Consider the following 23,593-nt stretch of genomic DNA (forward strand, 5'->3'; position numbering starts at 1 on the left):
CATTATCTCCAAAATACTCTCCCACTGAGAGATCTGACACCTGACCAGGTTCATTTCCCAATACCAGATCAAGTACAGCCTCCCCTCTTGTAGGGTTATCTACATATTGTGTCAAGAAACCTTCCTGAACACACCTAACAAACCCCACGCCATCTAATCCCCTTGCTCCAGGGAGATAACAATCAATACTTGGGAAATTAAAATCTCCCACTACAACAACCCTGTTATTACTACACCTTTCCATAATCTGTCTCCCTATCTGCCTCTCGATGTCCCTGTTACTGTTGGGTGGTTTATTAAAAAAAAAAACACCTAGTAGAGTTATCGACCCCTTCCTGTTCCTAACTTCCACCCACACAGACTCCGTAAACTATTCCTCCATGACTTCCTCCATTTCTGCAGCCCTGACACTCTCTCTGATCAACAGCTCCACGCCCCCACCTCTTTCACCTCCCTCCCTGTCCTTTCTGAAACATCTAAAGCCTGGCACTCGAATTAACCATTCCTGCCCGAGCCATCTAAGTCTCTGCAATGGCCACCACATCATAGCTCTGTACTGATCCACGCATTAAGCTCATCTTCTTTTGTTCATAATACTCCCTGCATTATAATAGACACATCTCAAACCATCGGTCTGAGCTTGTCCCCTCTATCACCTGCCTATCCTCCCTCTCACACTGTCTCCCAGCTATTTGTGAGCCAACCGTCCCTTCCTCCGTCTCTTCAGTTCGGTTCCCATCCCCCAGCAATTCTAGTTTAAACTCTCTCCAATAGCCTTAGCAAACCTCCCCACCAGGATATCCATCCGCCTCGGATTCAAGTGCAACCTGTCCTTTTTGTACAGGTCACACCTGCCCCAAAAGAGGTCCCAATGATCCAGAAATCGGAATCCCTGCCCCCTGCTCCAATCCCTCAGCCAAGCATTTATCCTTCATCTCATTCTATTCCTATACTCACTGTCACGTGGCACAGGCGGTAATCCCGAAATTACTACCTTTGAGGTCCTGCTTCTCAACTTCCTTCTTAACTCCCTGTAGTCTGCTTTCAGGACCTCCTCCCTTTCCCTACCTATGTCGTTGGTACCAATATGTACCACAAGCTCTGGCTGTTCTCCTTCCCACTTCAGGATATTGTGATATCGCGATTAGAAACATCCCGGACCCTGGCACCTGGGAGGCAAACTACTATCCATGTTTCTTTCCTGCGTCCACAGAATCGCCTGCCTAACCCCCTAACTATTGAGTTCCCCATCACTGCTGCCATCCTCTTCCATTCCCTAACCTTCTGAGCCACAGGGCCGGACTCTGTGCCAGAGGCACGGCCACTGTTGCTTCCCCCAGGTAGACTGCTCCCCCCCACAACAGTACTCAAACAGGAGTACTTATTGTTAACGCCGACAGCCACAGGGCAACTCTCTAGTATCTGACTATTGCCCTTCCCTCTCCTGACTGATACCCACTTATCTGTCTCCCAAGGCCCCGGTGTGACTACTTGCCTATAGCTCCTATCTATCACCTGCTCACTCTCCCTGACCAGACCAAGGTCATCAAGCTGCATCTCCAGTTTCCTAACTCGGTCCCTAAGGAGCTATAGCTCAATGCACCTGGCAAAAATGTGGTCGTCCAAGAGGCTGGGAATATCCAGGACTTCCCACATCTGACACCAAGCACAGAACACCGGCCTCACACACATACTTCCTGCCTGTATTCTACACAGGGAACCTACCTCGCCTAAGCTCTCCTACTCAGTCTCCCTCTACTCTGTGGCCCGCTCCTCCAACACCCACTCTATAAAGCTGTCTCTTTTTAAACTCTTCTCGCTGTTCTAACTGGCTGACATCCATGATTGACAGCAACATTTATCTGTACATGAAGGGCAAGAGAATAAAACATTTCAAAAGTCAGAGTAGTTTTATAAGTCAACTTTTAGTTGGCATCTAACGACAAAGACAATATTCTCTATCTCCATGTCATCATCATCATCAGATGCCATGCCCTGTTTGAGTTTTGACTGCCGTGGCCCACATACTAGTGTTTCGGGTCAAGTGGATTAATTCATTGGTGTTCATTTCCAGTTCTCCGGCTGCTGTCTCCATCATCATTTCTCTTTGTCTTGCTTTCTTCTCTTCAATCTTTCCCATAATTACCGTGCATTTTAACTCCTCTTTCCTAATCACATGTCCAATGAAGTTATGTTGCCTTTTCATGATCTCATACATTTCTCTCTTTGTGTTTGCTCTGTTCATGACATCCTCGTTAGATATTCGTTTCGTCCATGATATTCTTCGCATCCTCCTCAAAAACCACATCTCTGCGGCTACAATTCGTTTCCTCATGTTACTAGATATTGTTCAACATTCTGAGCCATATAACATAACTGGATAAACGTAACATTTCAGTACTCTGAGGCGGGTTGTCATGCCTAGTTTAGTATTGGTCAGTATACTCTTCATTCTCGTAAAGGTGTCTTTTGCCATCCCTATTCTTCTTTAGATGTCCAAGCCGCACCTGCCATCTGATGCCACCCAGCTTCCTAAGTAGCAATAGTTCTTTACTTGTTTTATGTCTTCCCCATTTATTCTTAGCCTGCAGATAGGATTCTCTTTCTTTTTGGATATCACCATACATTCTGTCTTTTTGCAATTAATAGATAGACCCATTTTTGCACTTACTTCATCAATTATATAAGTTTTGTAGTTCTTCCTCCGTACTTGCAATTAACACAGTCATCTGCATATCTGAAATTATTGATATTTTCACCGCCAACTTTGATTCCGAGATGTCTCTTATTTTTTGTAATATTGTTTCACTGTACACGTTAAATAAATCAGGGGAGAAAACACACCCTTGTCTAATGCCTCTCTTGACTTTCGTAAACTGACTCACTTCTCCATCTATTCTTACAGCAGCAGTTTGTTCCCAGTACAGATTTCTGATTAGGCGGAGGTCTTTTGAATCTAGATCTAGAATTTTCTGTAATATTTCAAATAACTTATTGTGTTTCACTTTATCAAATGCTTTTGTGTAGTCAATAAAACAAACAAATCTTTTTGCACTTGAATAGCTCGTTCTGATAGTATCCTTAACATCAATATTGCGTTTCTTGTACCTTTGTCTTTCACAAAACCACGTTGTTCTTTACCTATTTCAGTTTGTATCTTACATTTAGTTCTTGTCATCAAAATTCTTATAAGTATCTTGGTGATAATGACTCAGTAAACTTATGGTCCTATGTAATTCACATTCTATCGCTCCAGGTTTCTTAGGAAGAGTGATAAATACTGATCTTTTTCATCTCTTCTGGTGTTATTCCAGTATCATAAATATCATTGATTAAATCAGTAAAGTTTTTCCAATTCCATAATCTTCAAGGGCGATAATTTGTTCTACAACTAATTCATCAGGACCTGCTGCCTTTCCTTTCTTCATCTTATTTATTGCATTACGAACTTCAGATTTTGAAATACTTGGACCTTCAATCTTCATGTAACCTACTGATTTTCTTTAGTTTTCTTTGTTTCATGACTGTTTATGGGGAAGATGATTCTCAGGGTTCTACATTACATACATACTTCGATAACAAATGTATTTTGAATCTTTAATAAATCAACAATGTCAAGCAGAAAGGATAAATGATTTGGGAAATGGTTCCATTAGCAATTAGTAACACCTATTAAATTTATAATCTAGTAGTTGTAAAATAAATCTTTTTAATGTTAATGCCTTTGACAGTGTTTGGACTGGCATCATAAAGTTGTACTCTATTTGCAATAACCAACTTTTCGTGATGAACATTCAATATTAAACAACACAAGGAAAATAGTATGAACGTTTAAATGATGTTGACTATAGTTAATTATGAAATTACCCATACCAAGAGGCTTAAGTATTTTCAATATTTTAAAACTAAGTTTGATTTCCTCTAGTCCAACCTTAAAAAGTTCAAAAATTACTACTATCATTTCCAAAACAACTGCACTGCTCTTTGGATTTTCCACATTTGTAAGCACGTTATTCAGAGTTACACCACATCCCTCATTACCTCTTCATAGTACTTGGAACCTTCTTGTTCAGCTTCTCTCCGAGCCTTTTCCCACTCTTCCTGTAGCCTTTCTTGCTCACGCTGATATTGTTCCTGGTGGTTCCAGATGATCAAAACCATTAGGGGGAGAAAAGTGTACGGAGGTACGAAAGAGCTCATTGCCAATGCCAAAACTTGAATCAAACCAAGTGAGAGAAAATGATTTGCCAAGGGGAGCATCAAATGCACAAATGTGGTCATGGTGTGGTTGTATGCTCAATTCTGCTTTCACAGTTTAGCTTTGTGCCAATTAATGAAGCCAGGTGTTGTCAGGGTACAAACTGACATCACAAGCTTATTGCATGTAATCAAGGACACATTCCTGTGCAATTTTAAAATTTCTTATTCAAGTCAGTTTAGAAACAAACATTTAAAACTTGGAGACTGCATAATTTTTAATAGTTTAAAACAGATGTGCATTACTAAATTTAAGATGTTATGTAACAGGCAACATTTTAAATAGATTTACATTGCTTTCTGATGTGCTAGAATTTTTAATGGACCTTACTCAGCAGTGATGTGAAGTTAACGAATGACCTAGAAAACATTCATAAACATTGACCATGCCCTCTACCATTCAAAACAGGCACTTGTTTTGAGCCTAGGTTTGGCAAAGGCTGTTTGCAAACTACGTCCTACCGTACAATAACAAACACTAACAAAACAAAGTTAAGCCATCACAAGTGTCATGCAATCTATGTTATAACTAGCAACAACGTGCTGGCATTAGAATAGCAGAGTGAGAAGAGTCACGTTAAGTCCTCTGCAATGCAGAAGGATAGTAACCTGGCTTGAATGGCAGAGCCTGAAATTCTTCTAATATAAAAACCATTCATGTTCAATAACCAACTGGACTATACTTTCATCTTTTTTAAAGATGGAAAAAGGACTGAAACAAAGAAGAACAGGCAAAGAAGAGGCAGATGGAATACAGTGTAGGGACGTGTACGATCATGCATTTTGGTATAAGAAATAAAGGTGTGGACTATCTACTAAACAGGGAGCAAATTCAGAAATAATTGGTAAAGGGACATGGGAAACCAAATGCAGAATTACATAAAGGATAACTTACAGGTGAAGCTGGTAATAAGGAAAGCAAATACAAGAAGACTAGAATATAAAAGCAAGGATGTAATGCTAATACTTTATAAGCCATTGGTTAGTGCACACTTCGAGTATTATGAGCAGTTTTGTGCTCCTTATCCAAGAATGGATATGCTGGCATAGGAGAGGGTCCAAAGCAGGTTTACAAGAATGATCCCGGGAATGACAAGGTTAACATACTTTGATGGCTTTGATGGCTCTGGGCCTATACTCGCTTAAGTTCAGAAGAACGAGGGAGGATCTCATTGAAACCTATTGAATATTGAAAGGCTTAGACAGAGTGGATGTGGAGAGGAGGTTTCCTCTACTAGGGAAGTCTAGGATCAGCAGGCACAGCATCAGAATACAAAGACATCCCTTTCGCTCAGAGATGAGTTGGAATTTCTTTAGCTGGATAGTGGGAAAACTGTGGAATTCATTGCCAGAGATGTCTGTGGAGGCAAGTGACTGGGTATATTTAAAGCAGACGTTGATAGGTTTTTGATCAGTTAGGGCATCAAAGATTATGGGGAGAAGGCAGAAGAATGGTGTTGAGAGGGAAATTAACTATGATTGAATGATGGAGCAGATTTGATAGGCCGAATGATCCAATTCTGCTGAAATATCTTATGGAAACTGAAATATGCAGAAAATGTCCATTCCATCAGATTAAAAATACTTAAGATTCTGATAATGGGTCAGTGTCTTGCTTATGCTGGACTGAGCTAATTTACAAGGACTTCAGTCTCAAGCAATGCAACCCACTTCAATTACTCCCAGACTACCGATGATACAATGATGTTGACCATTTTCAGGCAGAAGAGATTTATTTTAACTGTGTTCTAGTTCAGCATAGACATTGGAATCAGAAGGGCCTGTTCCTTTGGTTGGACTGTTCTACGATAGATTCAGCCACCATACCAGTCATTGCAAAGGACATCATGAGGAGAGTGCGATAGGGCAAACTTGGCCAGAGAATTAATTTTCTCAGTAGTTGATGAAATCTCAACTTTTCCCTAACTAAGCTACATTGGTCTCAACCACAGGAATCCTGGCATGAGGTTGAAGCAGCAGATGGCACATGCTGGATTCTGGAATGTCAAGTGTCAGGGACTTCGGCAGTCTGTGGCTAGAACCGGCGAGAGAATGCACTTGCAAACTTTCTGCACCCTTCAAATTCAGCACATTCACTAGAAAAATTTATTACAACAATATGTAACATTCATGAAAATAATTAAATAAAAGGTTGCTGGGATATTATTAGCAACACCTAATAGTTTGGAAACTCTGCATGTCTGTCACAAAGTCAGCAAACTCTTGGATCATTGAAGATTTACTTTAATGAACTTCAATGAAACACCAGCAGAATCGGGTACAGTCCCTAGTAATCAGGGGCATTGGATTGCGTCAAGAAAAGGAAGTGAAAAAGGTTCAATATGTCCAATGGTTCACATCCTCTTGTATTCTAATCTTTTCACAATAATGAAGCAAAATTGAGTGAAGCATCTTTGTTATAACATACCATGCTGAAGGGCTAGTATCCATGCAAAGCATTTGTTAGTGGACTCAGACAAATCACCTCAACGCCATGTGACTAATACTATACCTGCAACAAGCGTTCTTGTTCCTTCTGCCATAATTCCTGCCGCTTCCGTTGCTCCTCAGGATTCCAGGACCAACGACTTGAAACACTAATTGATGGAATTTGTAGCTAACATACCACAGCAAGAAAAAAGCATATAACATCTCCGTTTTTTCCATACAGATTTGCAAATTTCTTTAACATTAAGTATATCTGCCAGCATTCAAATGAATTTATAAATTGCTGAAAGCATTGAATTGAAGTCTTACACTAACAGAAATAAATGAGCTATTCTATTTCTTACAGAAAATAATATATATTTTTTTTACACATACAAGCCTCATGGTACAAAATAAACTATACTTACATCATTTATTGCCGGTTCTGATCCTCCTGGAGAGAAAAAGAACATAATGTGATGAACCAAGTTGAAAAAGTAAATGTGCTTTTATTTTTTGGTTCCAAAAGAGACACTTCATCTCAGAATTTATGCTCCTATGCAGTGCAATTTGGAAAATACTAAGTGACTGCTTAAACATCCATGGACATGGTTTGTCACTGCCCAATTAATTCTGCCAAGATTGGGAGATTCAATACTTGCATCCTTTTGGATCAATACCTGGGGATACGAATTGACAATAAACTGGACTGGTCAAAGAACACTGAGGCTGTCTACAAGAAGGGTCAGAGCCGTCTCTATTTCCTGAGGAGACTGAGGTCCTTTAACATCTGCCGGACGATGCTGAGGATGTTCTACGAGTCTGTGGTGGCCAGTGCTATCATGTTTGCTGTTGTGTGCTGGGGCAGCAGGCTGAGGGTAGCAGACACCAACGGAATCAACAAACTCATTCATAAGGCCAGTGATGTTGTGGGGATGGAACTGGACTCTCTCACAGTGCTGTCTGAAAAGACGATGCATGCCATCTTGGTCAATGTCTCCCATCCACTACATAATGTACTGGGTGGGCACAGGAGTACATTCAGCCAGAGACTCATTCCACCAAGATGCAGCACTGAGCGTCATAGGAAGTCATTCCTGCCTGTGGCCATCAAACTTTACAACTCCTCCCTTGGAGGGTCAGACACCCTGAGCCAATAGGCTGGTCCTGGACTTACTTCATAATTTACTGGTATAATTTACATATTACTATTTAACTATTTATGGTTCTATTACTATTTATTATTTATGGTGCAACTGTAACGAAAACCACTTTCCCCCGGGATCAATAAAGTACGACTATGACTATGATCCTTAGTCCTTGGTTTTGCTGCACAAATGAAGGAATCACTGGCATAGAAATTCCCCATTCTTCTAACGTAGGGGCTCCCAACCTTGTTTTAAATGCCTCGGACCAATACCGTTAAGCAAAGGGTCTATGAACCCTAGGTTGGGAGCCCATTTTGTGAAGGTACATACACAGTCCTGACTGCATGTTGTGATGTACATCCAAAATTCATGTGACTAAATTTTGGGAAAATGCAACATGTTGTTCAAGCAACCAGAGGCCAAACGTCGCCCACTGTGATTTATTATAATTGCATTAAGGAATGGGACCATCACAAAAACTTACTGCACTTTCAAAGAAAATAGGCCTATACCACCTTGTGCTTTTTACTCTTTCTAATACTGCATAGAGTAAGATATGCCTGTTCTTGCCAAGAACATCTCAACAAGGGCTTGCCTTAAGAAAGAGCTCAAAATAGCCAACTCAATTAGCTTGATGCGTTCCGTAAATCATACCCTCTTCAAACAGATCCTGGAGAGAAACTTCAACTTAAATTGCAGTTTTAAAAAAAAGGTTCTGTCAGAAGTGTCACTTCTGAAGGTTTGGTCAGAAACATAACTGGGAGCCTATATACACTCTCAGTGGCCACTTTATTAGGTACCTCTTGTACCTGATGAAGTGGACACTTGATTGAATATTTGTGTTCTTCTGCTGCAGTAGCCCATCCACTTCAACGTTCAATCTGTCATGCACTTAGACAGGTTCTTCTGCACACCACTGTTGTAACACGCGGTTCTTTTAGTTACTGTCACCTTGAACCAACCTGGCCATTCTCCTCGGACCTTTCTCATTAATACCATGCTTTTGCCAACACAACTGCCACTCACTAGATGTTATTAGTTTTTCCACACCATTCTCTGTAAATTAAAGATTGTTGTGCATGAAAATCCCAGGATATTAGCAGTTTCTGAGATATTCAAACCACCCTACCTAGCACCAACAATCACGCCATGATCAAAGTCACTCAGATCACATTTCTTTCCCATTCTAGTGTTTGGTCTGAACAACAACTAAGCGTCTTGACCATGTCTGCATGCTTTTATGCATTGAGTTGCTGCCATATGATTGGTTGATTAGATATTTGAATTAACAAGGTGTACAGGGGTACCTAATAAAGTGGTCACTGGGTGTAGCTTCCCACTCATCTACGACTGTACAGGTCAATTGTTCAGTTTAGGCTAAACTAACCCAAAATAGTAGGTTATAAATGGTATTACGTCAATCAAGGTGAAGCGTGCACAGGAAAAACTTTCATCCAGTTGCTCAAATGGTTTGGAATAAAGCCCTAAATTCATCCTCCACCCTTCCAAAAGGCTGAATGTGGAACAGAAGTGACAGGAATAATGTGGGATGATGACACCACTGACTACAGCATCTTTTTTAATTATTTCAGATGGTGGACACTTATTAAACAAGACACTTCTGAGCAAAATCCATTACTATCAGAAAAGGAAAAGTGGGCAGAAAGGAAAAGGGTGGTGCACGTCATTCAAAGAAAGATGTTGAAAACATAAAAAAAAACAAAATCTATTAAAAAAAAATTGAGACCATAGCAACACACACAAACCTCTTCCACAATCCCAGTTCTTAGAATGGACCTTATTTAACAAAAATATAAGCCAGTATTATAAACTTTGAATTGTCCCAGGTCTAAAACTGAATTTTCACAGCACAAAATATAAATGACATTTTTCCTTGAAAACAGTCTTTTAAATGTTGGTATGGCCTTTAGTATTCTGCTTTATATCAGGCTCAACAGAACTACAAAAACATTTGTGTGCCAAATGTTTCAAGAAATTAGAAAGACTGGATATAAAGTGGCAGAGGTCAAATCGTACAAAACCACAATGAATAATGATTACCACAGAGGTAGACTGATGAATTGAAAGTAAAATCTGATGTGCCTACAGAAAGGAGAAAAACATTTATGAAATCACAAACAGGTGACTGAAAACAAGGCTCGACCTAGTACCACAAAAACTAGCATAACTAATAGTCATTAGTGCATATTAAATTTTGTTTTACCTTGTTCAAAAAACTGGGATCGCCTCCTGAAGTTTTTTAGACTAATAGGTTCAGAAGCTAGAGGAAAAAAGGGAAAAAATTACTAACTCTTAAGTTTAATTCAATCCATACTAGGAATGAATACAGAGTACAAAATTATAAGAAACAAACAAACAATTTGGATATTCCCAAATTATGAAGTAAAATTTATGCTGGCAAGCATATACAATTAGTTCTTTTCTCCCCCCAGAGCCAGTTTACTATATTGGTCAGCAACATTTGCAACAGACAATAAATACTATGACAATAGCTTAAGTTGGGAGTTTAACTACTTTCTTCAAGAGTCACAGAGCTCAGAAGGAGACCATTCAACCTGTTAAATTGAGGCCCACCATAAACAATCATTAAGCTAATCATTTTTATTCTTATTGACCCCCACTTTCACTACAAGTCCTTCCAGATTCTACCACTCACCAACACACAAGGAGCAATTTACCTCAATCAATTAATCTTACTATTGCTGCTTGGAAAATTGCACACAGGAATAATGATAGAGCTGCTCAGTCACTGTTCCTGGAACCTGCCAGGGTCTTAACATAGCATGAAAATGGAGGCAATAATCCGTGCCGTTATACAACCCAACTACTTACAATTAGAGTTCTACATTTCTAAGAAAGGAAGAGATAACTAACTTCAAATCATTTTAAAACAATATCATGCAAATTTATTACATATCAATAGTTTAAATGATTCTCATTCACCAACCCTCCCCCCCCCCCCCCATTTTTGATGCTTGGGTGCAAACTGTTTAATTATGGAAGTTTAATTTTGACAGAGTACAGAAATCTAATTTCCATCATGTACAATGGAATTTATATATGAATACACTACAGGAAATTGTTCCACTGGTGGGAATTTACTCATTCATTGAGATACAGTGGGAATTTACTCATTCATTGAGATACAGTGCGGAATGGGCCCCTCCAGCTGAGCCACACGGCAACCCCCATTTTACCCTGGCCTAAACACAGGGTAATTTTCAATGACCAATTAACGGTCTTTGGACTGTGGGAGGAAACTCACGTGATCACAAGCTTCTTACAGACAGTGGTGGGAATTGAACCCAGGTCGCTGGTACTGTAAAGTGTTGTGCTAACCATTACGCTACCACACCACCCCAATGGGGATGTGCTGAAGGAAAAACCAGAATTGAATACTCCATCCCAATGTTATTTTTCATTGACACAGTTGAAAAACTAAACTAAAAATATCAAGTACTCAAGTGGAGATTTTTTTTAAAAAAAACAAAATCCAGTGGATCATCTGAACATATCCATTTGCACCGAGAGCTCCTGGTGTTAACTATGCCTCACAGCTGATGCTGTAGCAAATTGTTCATGACTTTGACCCCAACCCCTCTGCAGTTCTTAAAAAAAAAAAGTCAAAGAAAATATCAACAATCCATACACGTGACAGAATTCAATCTCAGACTGACCTCAAACTTCATGACAGGACCTGAAACTTTCTTGTTGACAGGAACACAAGCTGCTCACACCCATTCCAGTTCTATCACTTCCATCTTTGATGCTTTGAGAATTGTTTTGACTGCATTTTATTATCTTAAAGTGGAATAACTTTGGAAGAACTGCAAACTATTTTGCCTCACTCACTCACACACCAGTATTATTCCCAGCTGAGGTTCTGTCTACATCTGCTCAGATCACACATATTGACATCTACCACTCAGAGTCAAACACAACTGACAACACTTACTTTGATTTCATAAGTGAAGAAAATGGTATTTTTCAGGTCAAGCCCAGCTTTTAGCATGTGATACTACATAACAGCATGCATGCTGGTAAATGCTGGAAAATTAACTGATATCTCTCTAGAGGGATCTTGGGGTTTCATATTTTGAGAGTGAAGTTAATTTCAGACTTGGAAGTCATTCTTTAACAGTATCAAACAACATAGAGAGAGCAAGTTATTGTCTTAAAATAGCAGCTACAGACATCCCCCGTGCACCCCATTCCCTCCGGGAACAAAAGTGTTCCACTACAAAAGACAATCCATCAGCTGATTTTGGCCACAAGTCAGAAGGTACACAAAATCACTACATATAGCAGCACAGGGACTTCCCAACGTACATCTAATACAATGTATGCCAAGTATTTAGGAGACTTGCAGGATGCATTAGCTGACTCCTGTGCTACCCTTCCGCCACCTGGGAACTCTGAGGGCACATTTCCAATTTGCAAACTGTTCAGATTATGAATACATCACAGGAACAAAACCCTACTGTAACCCAGGGATGACATCAAAAGCACACAGATCTCATAAGGAAGAGGAGAGAGGAAAACTAGTTCTGTAGTTGTTGAAATGAACGCGCAAACTTTGAATTTAGTAATATCATGGGATCTGTTTGTACACCATAAATAAGGCATTTGTAACTTGCGGATGACCTATACGTTCAACTTTTTTTGCATGGAGAGGTCAACCTTGCAACATGTTACAAAATGAAATTAACAATCGGTTGATGGTACAATGTAGAATTTAAAATCTGTGCATTACTGATACAAAAGGCCACCACAAATGATGCTACTGGCAGCCAGTGGCTCCAGCTTTATTACACTTGGGAGCTTAATATTTAAAATAATTTTAAAATAAATATTGGCACAGAATCCTTCATGAGCAAGGTGAGGAGGATAAAAAGGCTTCTTGTTTTGGTTGGGCAATTGCGGGAATGAAGGAAAGCAGAATGCAATGGGAAATTAGGGATTATCCACCAAGAGGTCATCAGTTCATGCTGAAAGCCTGAAAGATTCTTTATGAAATTGATTAAACTCGCATCAGCCAAGACAAAAAGCACAGCTGGCTTGATCAATAGGTGAGTCTCATTGTTGAAGCTATTCTGTTTCCCTCAGGGCAAGTTAAGAGATTTAATAAATGCGTTTAAGATAATAGTGCATTTAAATAGATTAAAGAGAAGTTGTCGTCATTGGCAGATGGTTCAAGGACCAGTGGATATAAATTCAAAGTGATAAGCATATCATACACGATTGGGGGAAACAAAGCTGAAAAACAACTTTTAGGAGTGCCTATAATCTGTAACTCTTTGCCTACAAGATGAAACAGAATGAATCAGACTTTGAAAAGGGCACTGGACAGGGACTTGAGAAGAAAATCATTTGTGGACTGATATGAAAACAGATGACTGGAAATAGATAGAATTGGATTCAACAGGAACGCAATGGGCAAAATGACTTGTTCTGCAGCAATTTGTGACAGATGAACAAATTCAATATTTCTATTACTTTGCATCTTTCTCACATTGCCTTAGACTGCAAGAAAAACAGCTGAACAATGGAGCAGTACTGCCCTTTTAGAGGCAGTTACTAAAACTGCTCCGGCAATGGCACAACTTAGAAATACTTTGCACTGGGTACCGTTTTGCCTTGAATCTTCCGCTAATTTCTTCTCCTCTTCTTCTGATCGAGTAAACTGTAAATTGGCACAAAATACATCTATTTTAATTCATTACCTCAAAAGTTAACATTAAGAGGAAATATACTAATATTTGGGCAGACAAAGGGGCAAATGTAATAAGTTACATATATACCATGAGATCATTTACTATAAGCATTATAGTGAACTATAATGCAAGGTTGCCCATTAACAATAAAAATCACATCCCTCATGTCTAATATTTAATTGAATTACTAAAGAACCTCTCTTAAATATCAGAAACAATGAAGAAAATTTTAGTTCCTATTCATTATTCTGTCACTTATTTTACACAAGACATTCACTACTGTGCCGGATATTAACTTTTCAAACCAAGCCCTTCTTTGAAAGCAATGAAAATGTGACTCAAAAACCAAGTTAAGTGGACAATCGTGGAGCATTACAGTATTGCTGTTGGTCGCTGAGACAGATTCAACCTTAGTTGTCTGCACTGCAGGCCCAGTACAGCTGGGGCCCAACATCAAGTTGTGCTTCTGAAATTTGTTCCTGCACACTTCAACGAAGCCAGAATTTGGAAGGCACAGCACAAAGTGCAGTTGCTGTCACTGAAATACAAGTGACAGAAAAAGAATTTCTGCCGCAATATTATTCTGAGTAAACATAAAAAACAAATGCCACAGACAAAAACAACTAACTACTAGCACACATCTCCTAGGTCTCCTTCCTAAAAACTTTTTGTTTTAAATATTGGTTTTTATGTGGGTTCACTAACTTCCAAACCCAAGAGGAATGACAGCCAGGTAACCTCTTTCCAAGTCTCCAGTTACATCAGAACGGATAATACAAGGCCCCTTTGTATGAAGTTTTAATCCTTGCACTCAGATTCTCTCAGACAAGGGGTTGGCAACTCATGCTTGATTTTAAGGAGGGATTTCCACTAGGGAGGTGGATCTTTGGAATTTTCACCTTTTAAGGCTACGGTTGCTGCGGTCACTCAAAAAGACCCTCAATGAATGGGAAGAGATGAAGCAACCGGGGAGAAAAATAGTGGTTTAGATAGATCAGCCACAATCTCAGGAAACAGCAGAACAGGTTCAAGCAGCCATTTGTCGGCCTTATGTTCCTTTGTCTTAGGACAGATGCAAACATATTATCTTTACCTCGAATACAAGTGACTTTAGTCAATGAGGTTTTAAATTACGGCTGCATACATTGAAGTCAGATATAGAAAACAGAGTCATACAACATGAAACAGGCCCTGGTGAGTCAACTCCACTGAGGTTCCAGCACACCAGAGACAATTTACATTGGCAGTTGCTGACAAACCATACGTCCAACCCATACAACTTTGGGAACACAGGAGGAAACAAGATTACAAGATCACAGGGAGAACACACAAGTTCTGCACGCATGAAAAATTACACACGATCTCTGTAAGACCACAAGACATAACAGCAGAATTAGGCCATTTGGCCCACTGAGTTTGCTCCACTATTCAATCATGGCTGATCCTTTCTCCCGCTCCTCAGCCTTCTCCCTTGATGTCATGGTCAATCAAGAACCTATCAATCTCCACCTTAAATATACCCAACGACCTGGACTCCACAGCTGCCGGTGGTAACAAATTCCACAAATTCACCACCCCCGGCTAAAGAAATTACTCCACATGTTTTAAATGGATACCCCTCTATCCTGAGGCTGTGCCCTTTTGTCCTAGACTCCCCCACCAAGGGAAATATCCTTTCCACATCTACTCCGTCTAGACCTTTCAGCATTCAAAAGGTTTCAATGAGATCCTCATCATCCTTCTAAATTCCAGCGAGTACCGGCCCAGAGCCATCAAATGTTCCTCATATGATAAATCTTTCATTCCTGGAATCATCTTCGTGAACCTCCTCTGAACCCTCTCCAATGCCTGCACACCTGTTCTTATACAAGGAGCCCAAAACCGTTCACAATACTCAAGATGAAACCTCACAAAGCCTCAGCATTACATCCCTGCTCTTATATTCTAGACCTCATGAAACAAATGCTAACATTGTATTTGCCTTCCTCACCACCAACTCAACCTGCAAGCTGTCCTTTAGGGTGTTTTGTACGAGTCCCTTTGCTCTTAGTGTTTTGGATTTTCTTTCCATTTAGAAAATAGTCCGCACATTTATTTCTTCTACCTTACTGCAAGACCATGCATTTTCCAACATTGCATTGCATTTACCACTTTCTTGTCAGTTCTCCTAACCTGTCCAAGTCCTTCTGCAGTCTTCCCATTTCCTCAACACTACCTGCCCCTCCACCAATCTTCACATCATCTGCAAGCTTAGCAACAAAGCCATCTCTTCCATCATCATTTATATACAGCATAAAAAGTGGTCCCAACACCATCCCCTGCAAAACACCACTAGTCATTGGCAGCCAATCAGAAAATGATCCTTTTATTCCCACTCACTGCCTCCTACCATCAGCCAATGCTCTAACCAAGCTAGTAACTTTCCTGTATTTAATACCATGGGCTCTTAACTTGGTAAGCAGTCTCACTTTGCCAAAGGCCTTCTGAAAATCTAAATATACAACATCCATTGCATCCCCTTTATCTATCCTACATGTAATCTCCTCAAAGAATTCCAACAGGTTCATCAGGCAAGATTTTCTCTTAAGTGCTGACTTTGTCCTATCTTGTCCTGTGTCACCAAGTACTCCATAACCTCATCCTTAACAATTGACTCCCAACATCTTCCCAACCACTGAGGTCAGGCTAACTAGTCTATAATTTCCTTTCTGCTGCCTTCCTCCTTTCTTAAAGAGTGGAGTGACATTTGCAATTTTCCAGTCCTCCAGAACCATGTCAGAGTCCAATGATTCTTGAAAGATCATTCCTAATGTCGACACATTTTTATTTGCCATCTCATTTCAATGCAGTAATACAAAGAAACATTTACAGCCACTTACATCTGATTGCTTATTGAAGGTCTGACTTCTGCTAGACATCTTCGTGTCTTCCCACCGAGTGGGTTCACTGGAGTTGTTGAATTTCATTGCACTCATACCTGCAAATATTCATTCCAAAGAATTAAATTGGTCAGAATGGAGATTTGTGAGACTTTGTGATCAAATCTAAATCAGTGCAGCCTGCCTAAGTTACAGGGGAAGAGACAAGCACACATATAAATAATTGAAGTAAGGAACGAGTGAAATCTCCCTCCTGGTACATATCCCCACCAGTGACAGAAATGCTACACCTGCCCTTTCACCTCCATTCAGGGCCCCAAACAGTCCTTCCATGTGAGGCAACACTTCACCTGCAAATCTGTTGGGGTCCTCTATTTTATCAGTGCTCCCAACATGGCCCCTCTGCATTGGTAAGATCCAAAGCAAACTGGGGGACTGCGTTGTTGAGCACCCCTGCCTCCAACCTGATGGCATTCTCCTGGTAATTTTTTTTCCCTCCCCTTCACTCCTCTTCTACTCCCCACTCCCCCACCCTCCTACCCCTTCTCACCTATCAACTCCCACTTTGTCCCCCCATGGTCCACTCCCTTCTGTCAGATTCCTTCTTCTCCAGCTTCTACCTTTCCCACCCACCCGGCTTCACATATCACCTTCCTGATAGTCCTCCTCCTCCCCCCACCTTCTTATTCTGGCATCTTCCCCACTTCCTTTCCTGAAGAAGGGTCTCAGCCCAAAACGTCAACTGTTTATTATTTCTATAGATGTTGCCTGACCTGCTGAGTTCCACCAGCATTTTGTGTGCGTTTCTCTGGATGACAGAAATGCCTATACAGAATAGTAAAACAGTAAAATGGGCACAGGAGAATATGGGTGCTAGAACCTGGAGCAAAAAGAAAAACTGCTGGAGGAACTCAGGCAACATCCGTGCAGAGAAAGTATGGTCAACGTTTTGGATCAAGTCCCTGCATCAGGACCAATGGAGTTAATGGGAGGTGCCCTGTACAAGGATGCAATGAGGTCATCATAGATAGCAAGCAGATGTGGAAGAGGTGATGAACAGATAAATTTAGGTGAGGGAGGGATAGAGATAGTGACAGAGACTGAGAAATTATTTGGGAAATGATAAAGGGCTACAGATGATGGAATATGCTTTAAAAAAAGGGGGAGGCGATGAGTGGAACCAGATAAGAGCGGATGGTGAGAAGATGGGAACAGTGGGGGAAAGGGTAGAAAGGGTATCAAGTGGGTTAAATGTTTGCGTGATGAACAGATGTAACTAAGATTGGGAAAATACAAGGTCACAGGAGAGGGGTTTGGAAAGAAGGGCAAGTCTGAGAGAGCTTCAGTGAATTAGGAAAGAAAGGAAGAGCTGGGGTGTGAGTTACCTGAAAACAGAATTCAATGTTCATGAGGCTGGGCTGTAAACTATCTAGGCAAATATAGGGTACTGTTCATCTAGTTAACTCTGTGTCAGAAACAACTCAATGAAAAATCACCATTACATCTTCCAATTATCACCCTCTTGCGAGGCAGAAAATTAGCCTCCAGGTCAGACACACCACCCTCTCTTGGAAACATCTCACTTTCTGTCTTCATCGCTAAAACTTAGAAATTGCAAGCAACAGCACTGTGGGAGAAGGTTCACCAAAGGGGCAGCGATACTTCAGGACTGCATTAAGCAATCGATTGTAAATGTCTTCTTCATCCCACGAATAAATAAAGATATCAAACTGAATTTAAAATTCCAATCAAACTTAAAATAACTGGGAAAGGAATTCAGGATCACTTTTGCAAAATTACTTCATTAAAGAATTTCAGCTAATATGGCAACAACCTTCATTTCTTGGTAAACTTCCAGTAAATTTAAAGGAGAATAAAAAAAGAGAGGATGAAAAAGAAAGGAGGAAAACTTTAGGATGTGATTCCCCCCCCCCCAGAGAAAGCAAAGTAAAAATAAATAAGTGTAAACTTGAAACTGATACCTTACATTAACCATATCTCTCAATATTCTTGACAACCCATCAATTACCTTTGAAATTATGTCACCATAACATATAGAACAGTCTCTCACTACAATGTTATTTGCAAATGTCAGGTACAAATAATGTAATGACCAGAACTGGCATAAAGGGTCTAATTGAAGGGTTGAAGCATACCACAACTGGAAACCTGCATCATCAGCCAAACTCCGTGACTTCTCAACATTGTTTTTCCTGAAAGTCTAAATCCAGAGCGTGCTCAGACTGAGTGACTTGTCACAACTTGGAGTTGTTCCTTTTCATGCCTTCTTGGTGGTTCCTTAGCATTTGTCTGTTTTTTTGCCGTTTCCTTAGCATTTGTCTGTTTTTTTTTTTCCACGAGGTTGAGTTGCTAGCTCGAGCTCAACGCAGCACAGATGTAAAGCGGGCAAGGGGCCAGCTGTATTCAAACCCAGGTCTACATGCCTCAAAGTCTGGTGTTGATGCCACTGTACCGCTGGCCGGCGACAATTTGGGAGTACTCAATGTTAATTATAATGGTGTGTTTAAGCTCGTATTAGGTAAATCCTCAAATGAGAAAAGAACAGAGGCTGTGTAAAAATAGCTAGCTGTGGTAGTGTGGGAAAATATACAATTCAGGTTTGCTGAGCCAAATGGCCTGTTCTTGGGACAAAGGAAAATATTGCAAGGAATACTCAATTTACATATTTCCAAAATTAGTTGTTGCACTTTTGGGAAAACAACCAGGCCAGAACATACATAGTGAATAGTAAGGTACTGAGGATTGCAGTAGATCAAAAGGATCTCGAAATATAAATCCATAAATCATTAGAAGTGACACCAGAGGTAGATAGGTGAGCTTTTGGTTCTTTGACATCCATAAATCAAAATACTGAGTACAGCAGTTGAGATGTTATGTTGAAGTTGTACAAGATGCTGGTGAGGCCAAATTTGGAGTGTTCTGTGCAGTTTTGTTCAACTACCTACAGAAAAATTATCAGTAAGATTGAAAGAGTGCAGAGAAAACTTGCATCCTGTGCCACAGTGCTCTATGACTCTAAGATTTCAGTTTAGTGGAGCACATTTTTTTAAAAACCTATTCATTCTCTGGATGTGAATGCTGACCTTAGCTGATACCTCAATTCAAGGAGAGTTAGAAGTGAACTAAACTGATGTTGAGATTCACACATTAGCCACATCAGGTATGGATGTTAGATTTTTCCTCTGTCTGCTATCATATGCAAGACGCCCTCACGATCCAGATGTAACCAAAATGAGAATGGACAGGGAATGTGCCATTATATAGTCTTTGCAAATCATAGATGTCTGCTTTAAGGACTATGACAACTGTAACAAACTTTTCTATTGTGAAAATAAATTTGTAAACCCATAACCTACAATGCAATAACTTACAGGTCAACCCACTCTTACCATTTCCCATATCTATAAACCTTTATCTTGTTGCATTTCTAAATCAGGGGAGAAAGCCAGCAGAAAATAACTTATCTCTGCTCATCAAAAACAAAAACACAGAGGCAACACATTCCTTCAAAGGAACACTCTGAAAGAGCAAGTGGCACCAAGGGATAGTTCCACATTAAATGATTCTACCATCTAAACACTCAGATTTGGAAAATTACAATACTAGTGAATGTCTATTTTGTCACTAATAGATGTCGATTTATCATTTTAACCTATCAACCCAAGAGTTAGCAACAATGAATTCCAGGGAGTGTTTTTGCAATTTTGCACATTTATTTATTTGTAAAATGGAAAGAATCAACAGAATCAAGGACTTACTGTTGTTTTCATACTTCCTAACTTCCATGTTCAATTTTCCAGTTTCTCTTGCATCTTCTACGGCTTCTACCCAAGCCTGATGGTCCATGTTGGCTACATTATTGCCGTTGATTGAACTTATTTCATCACCTACTTCCAAGTTGCAAAATTCTGCTGGTCCTCCTGTGACACAATGACACAAATGGGAGCTTAACATTGCTGCAGACTTGCATAAAAATTACGAGCTGTTCACTATTCTTCTGCATAACATGCAAAGTTATTTTTCTTGGTTTCTCTAAAACAACAGATGCACATCATAAACAAGAGAACCTGCAGATGCTACAACTCCGAGCAACACACACAAAATGCTGGAGGCACATAAAAGGCCAGGCAGCATCGATGGAAAAGAGTACAGTCGACGTTTCAGGCCGAGACCCTTCAGCAGGACTCATGAAGGGTCTTGGCTTGCAACGTCGACCATACACTTTTCCATAGATGCTGCCTGGCCTGCTGAGTTGCTCTAGTTTCTTGTGTGTGGTGCTTGGATTTCCAGAATCTGCAGATTTTCTCTCATTAGAGATGAGCTTGAGGCCAGTTTCCAGCATGGCCGTGCTTCCTGCTCTGCCTCAGGACTCAGCCCTGGGTCAGGCTGGAGCCCAGATGCAGTGAGAGGACAACCAAATATACTCAGTGGTTTCCACTCAGCTTTACATTACCATGGCTGGAATATATGGGATGGCCCACTCATTTGGATCAGATCACTGATGTGGATTGAAAAAGCAAGTGCACATTAAATTTCTTTAAGATTAAGTAAAATGAAGAATGCCTTAAAATGCTCTTTTAGGTGATATGAATTGAGCAAGCTCATAATCTAATTTCTTTTCAATAATTTATTTCTCAAATCACTTTGAACTTTCATAAATAGTTCTCATTTTCAAAGCACTCACAGGATAGAGACTCAGAATTCCAAAAAGTGCCAGCACAGGTGGATTGTGGGATACTTGCTTTCATTAGCCGGGCACAGAACAGAACTACACGGTACAGCTTTGGCTTGGCCACAGGTAGAACATTGTGCAGTTTTGGCTGTCTTACGAAAGGAAGTACTTGATTATACTGGACAGGGTACAGAGCAGATTCATGATGATGTTGCCTGGGATGGAATATTGTGGAGAAGAGAATGGATAGGCTGTGTGTGCTTTCCTTTAAGTGGAGCAGGCTAAGAAGACTGGATTATGAGGGGGTTAGATAGAGTGGATAGTGAGGAACATTTTCCCATTATAGAGTCATCCAAAACCAGAAGACAGGTTGAAGGTCAGGATTAAGAGGGTTAAGGTGATCAGAGATTTTATTTTCACTCAGCGGTGGTTACAATTTCATACACATTGCCTGAGAAGGTGGAGGAATCAGGTACCCTCGGGACACTTGAGAAATTTCTGGAAGTGCACTTGAATCACCAAGGCATTGTAGACCATAGGGTAAGTGCTCTAAATGGGATTCGTGTCAATGGTCAACATGGAGATGACAGGCCGAAAGGCTGGTGGCTGTGCTGTAAGAATCTATGGCCATGCCTCTATGATCCAGCGCCTGTGGTTGGCCCAGTCAGCATTCATGGAGCACTCAGCTCATTGGTAGGCAGCAACACTGAGGCCTGCAGACTGGGTTGAAAAATACAACAAGATGGAGGGAAAAGCATGGATGGCAAGTGTTTGCGCAGAAATTGGCCAAGAGCAGTAAAGTCACAGTACCATTGAGGAAGGAAAGTTAACCAATTACCACCATTCAATATCGATTTAGTAACCATTTGATGATGTGCGAGAACACTTAATCACATCCATCATGTGTAAGCGAAAGGCAAGCCATTTGTTGTTCAAGTAAGACTGAAGCAAGAGCACAGACATGATGTTCTGGGCTTTTTCCAGGGACCAGCGAACAAACGTGTGGAAGCAACAGATGAGCACGTATCAGCAGCCTTCACTCAGATGACTCAACACATTACCCAGATTCAGGCAAGAGGGGATGCGGTAACTTAGGAAGGAGGTTGGTTAAAAGAAATAGAATATCCAAGAGAGAAAACAAAAAGGGATGCTGGAGCACAGAAAATATTGGAAATACTCAGCAAGGCAGCCAGCATCAATGGAGGGGAAAAACAGTGCCAATATTTCAGGCCAAGCCCTTTCATTACAATCATTCTGATGAAAAATCAATGGCCTGAAACATTCATTGTGCTTTCTAACCACAGATGCAACCTGGCCTGCATTTTCTACTTAGTCGAAAGGATAGCATGTGAGGTTAATAGGTACAGCACTACAGTGTCAGTACAGGAAAAAAAAAGTCAGCTTGAACACAAATAGTATGATGATCAACTTGGCTAAAAGCTCCAACATTGGGTGGGCGGGGTGGGGGTTCACATAAACAACAAACAAAGCAGTCTGAAAATTCAAGATGCATAGCTTACTGGAATGATAGGGTGCAATTAAGGCCACGTTAAGGTGGATGGATTAAGGATGGGAGTTCTTATCCTATGAAGTGCTGTCAGGAGACCCAAAATATGCAAATATAGAACTGCTTGAAACGTATATCATGGAACAATGTGTACTTTAATAAAGTAAGGACATTGGGGCTGAAGAAATAATGAAAAAAAAGACTATGGTTAGAGTTCCATGTGCATTACTGGATACCCTGTTCTTCAAAGGTTATGCACGTCATACCAGAGGCTACAAACCAGCAGCATCCAAGATGACAGCCTTTAGTTAGTGAGGGGACATTTAGGTTTCCAAAGCTGTTTCCATGGGAACCAAAGCTACAAGGTGTTAGTTTCAAATCCTTGTAGAGGCCTAATAGTGCAGTGAAGGTAGATTATTTCTTTCTGCTGGAGACGTGCCAGCAAGTAACCATCTCCTTAAAAAGACCACTTAAAGCATAAGGAGTCAATGGCTGAAATTTTGTGGGAATGAGTTGCTAGGGTAAACAGTAATTAAGTCAGAAACTACAACATTTTAAGCAAAATACGCAACCACTTGAAGCAGAGAAATGAAGCAGTGTTGTAAGGGGCAGAGTATACAAGGCATTGGACTCCACTTTGGTTCATCTGGCAAAACTGGCCCCAAGGGCCTGTTCGATTACCTTGCAGTGCATAAAGTAGAAAAACTCCAGCTTCATCTGCACCAATTTTAATTTTTAGTATTTAACACTTGACATTGCACAATAATGAGAGGTGTAGATTGGGTCAACGCAAGCAGGCTTTTTCTACTGAGGTTGGGTGGGACTACAACCAGAGGTCCTGGACTGAGGGTGAAAGGTGAAAAATGTTCAAGGGGAACATGAAGGGAAACTTCTTCACTCTGAGGATTGTGAGAGTGTGGAGCAAGCTGCCGGCACAAGTGGTGCAT

General features: G+C 40.4%; 1 protein-coding gene across 9 annotated transcripts in view; it reads right to left on the bottom strand.

Annotated features, from left to right (window-relative positions):
- The window catches only part of LOC140198002 (LIM domain only protein 7-like), a 229,220-nt gene that overhangs the window by 23,139 nt on the left and 182,488 nt on the right, over positions 1–23,593 (bottom strand). For all 9 annotated transcript variants that reach the window (XM_072258777.1, XM_072258775.1, XM_072258780.1 and 6 more), the window contains 7 exons: positions 20,226–20,387; positions 16,447–16,544; positions 13,482–13,536; positions 10,057–10,113; positions 7,113–7,138; positions 6,770–6,874; positions 4,042–4,134 (listed from right to left, as the gene is read on the bottom strand). In XM_072258777.1, the coding sequence (XP_072114878.1) occupies positions 4,042–4,134; positions 6,770–6,874; positions 7,113–7,138; positions 10,057–10,113; positions 13,482–13,536; positions 16,447–16,544; positions 20,226–20,387 (596 nt within the window). The remainder of the gene's footprint in view (positions 1–4,041; positions 4,135–6,769; positions 6,875–7,112; positions 7,139–10,056; positions 10,114–13,481; positions 13,537–16,446; positions 16,545–20,225; positions 20,388–23,593) is intronic.

The sequence above is a fragment of the Mobula birostris genome, chromosome 5, assembly GCF_030028105.1.
Source record: "Mobula birostris isolate sMobBir1 chromosome 5, sMobBir1.hap1, whole genome shotgun sequence".
Lineage (NCBI taxonomy): Eukaryota > Metazoa > Chordata > Chondrichthyes > Myliobatiformes > Myliobatidae > Mobula > Mobula birostris.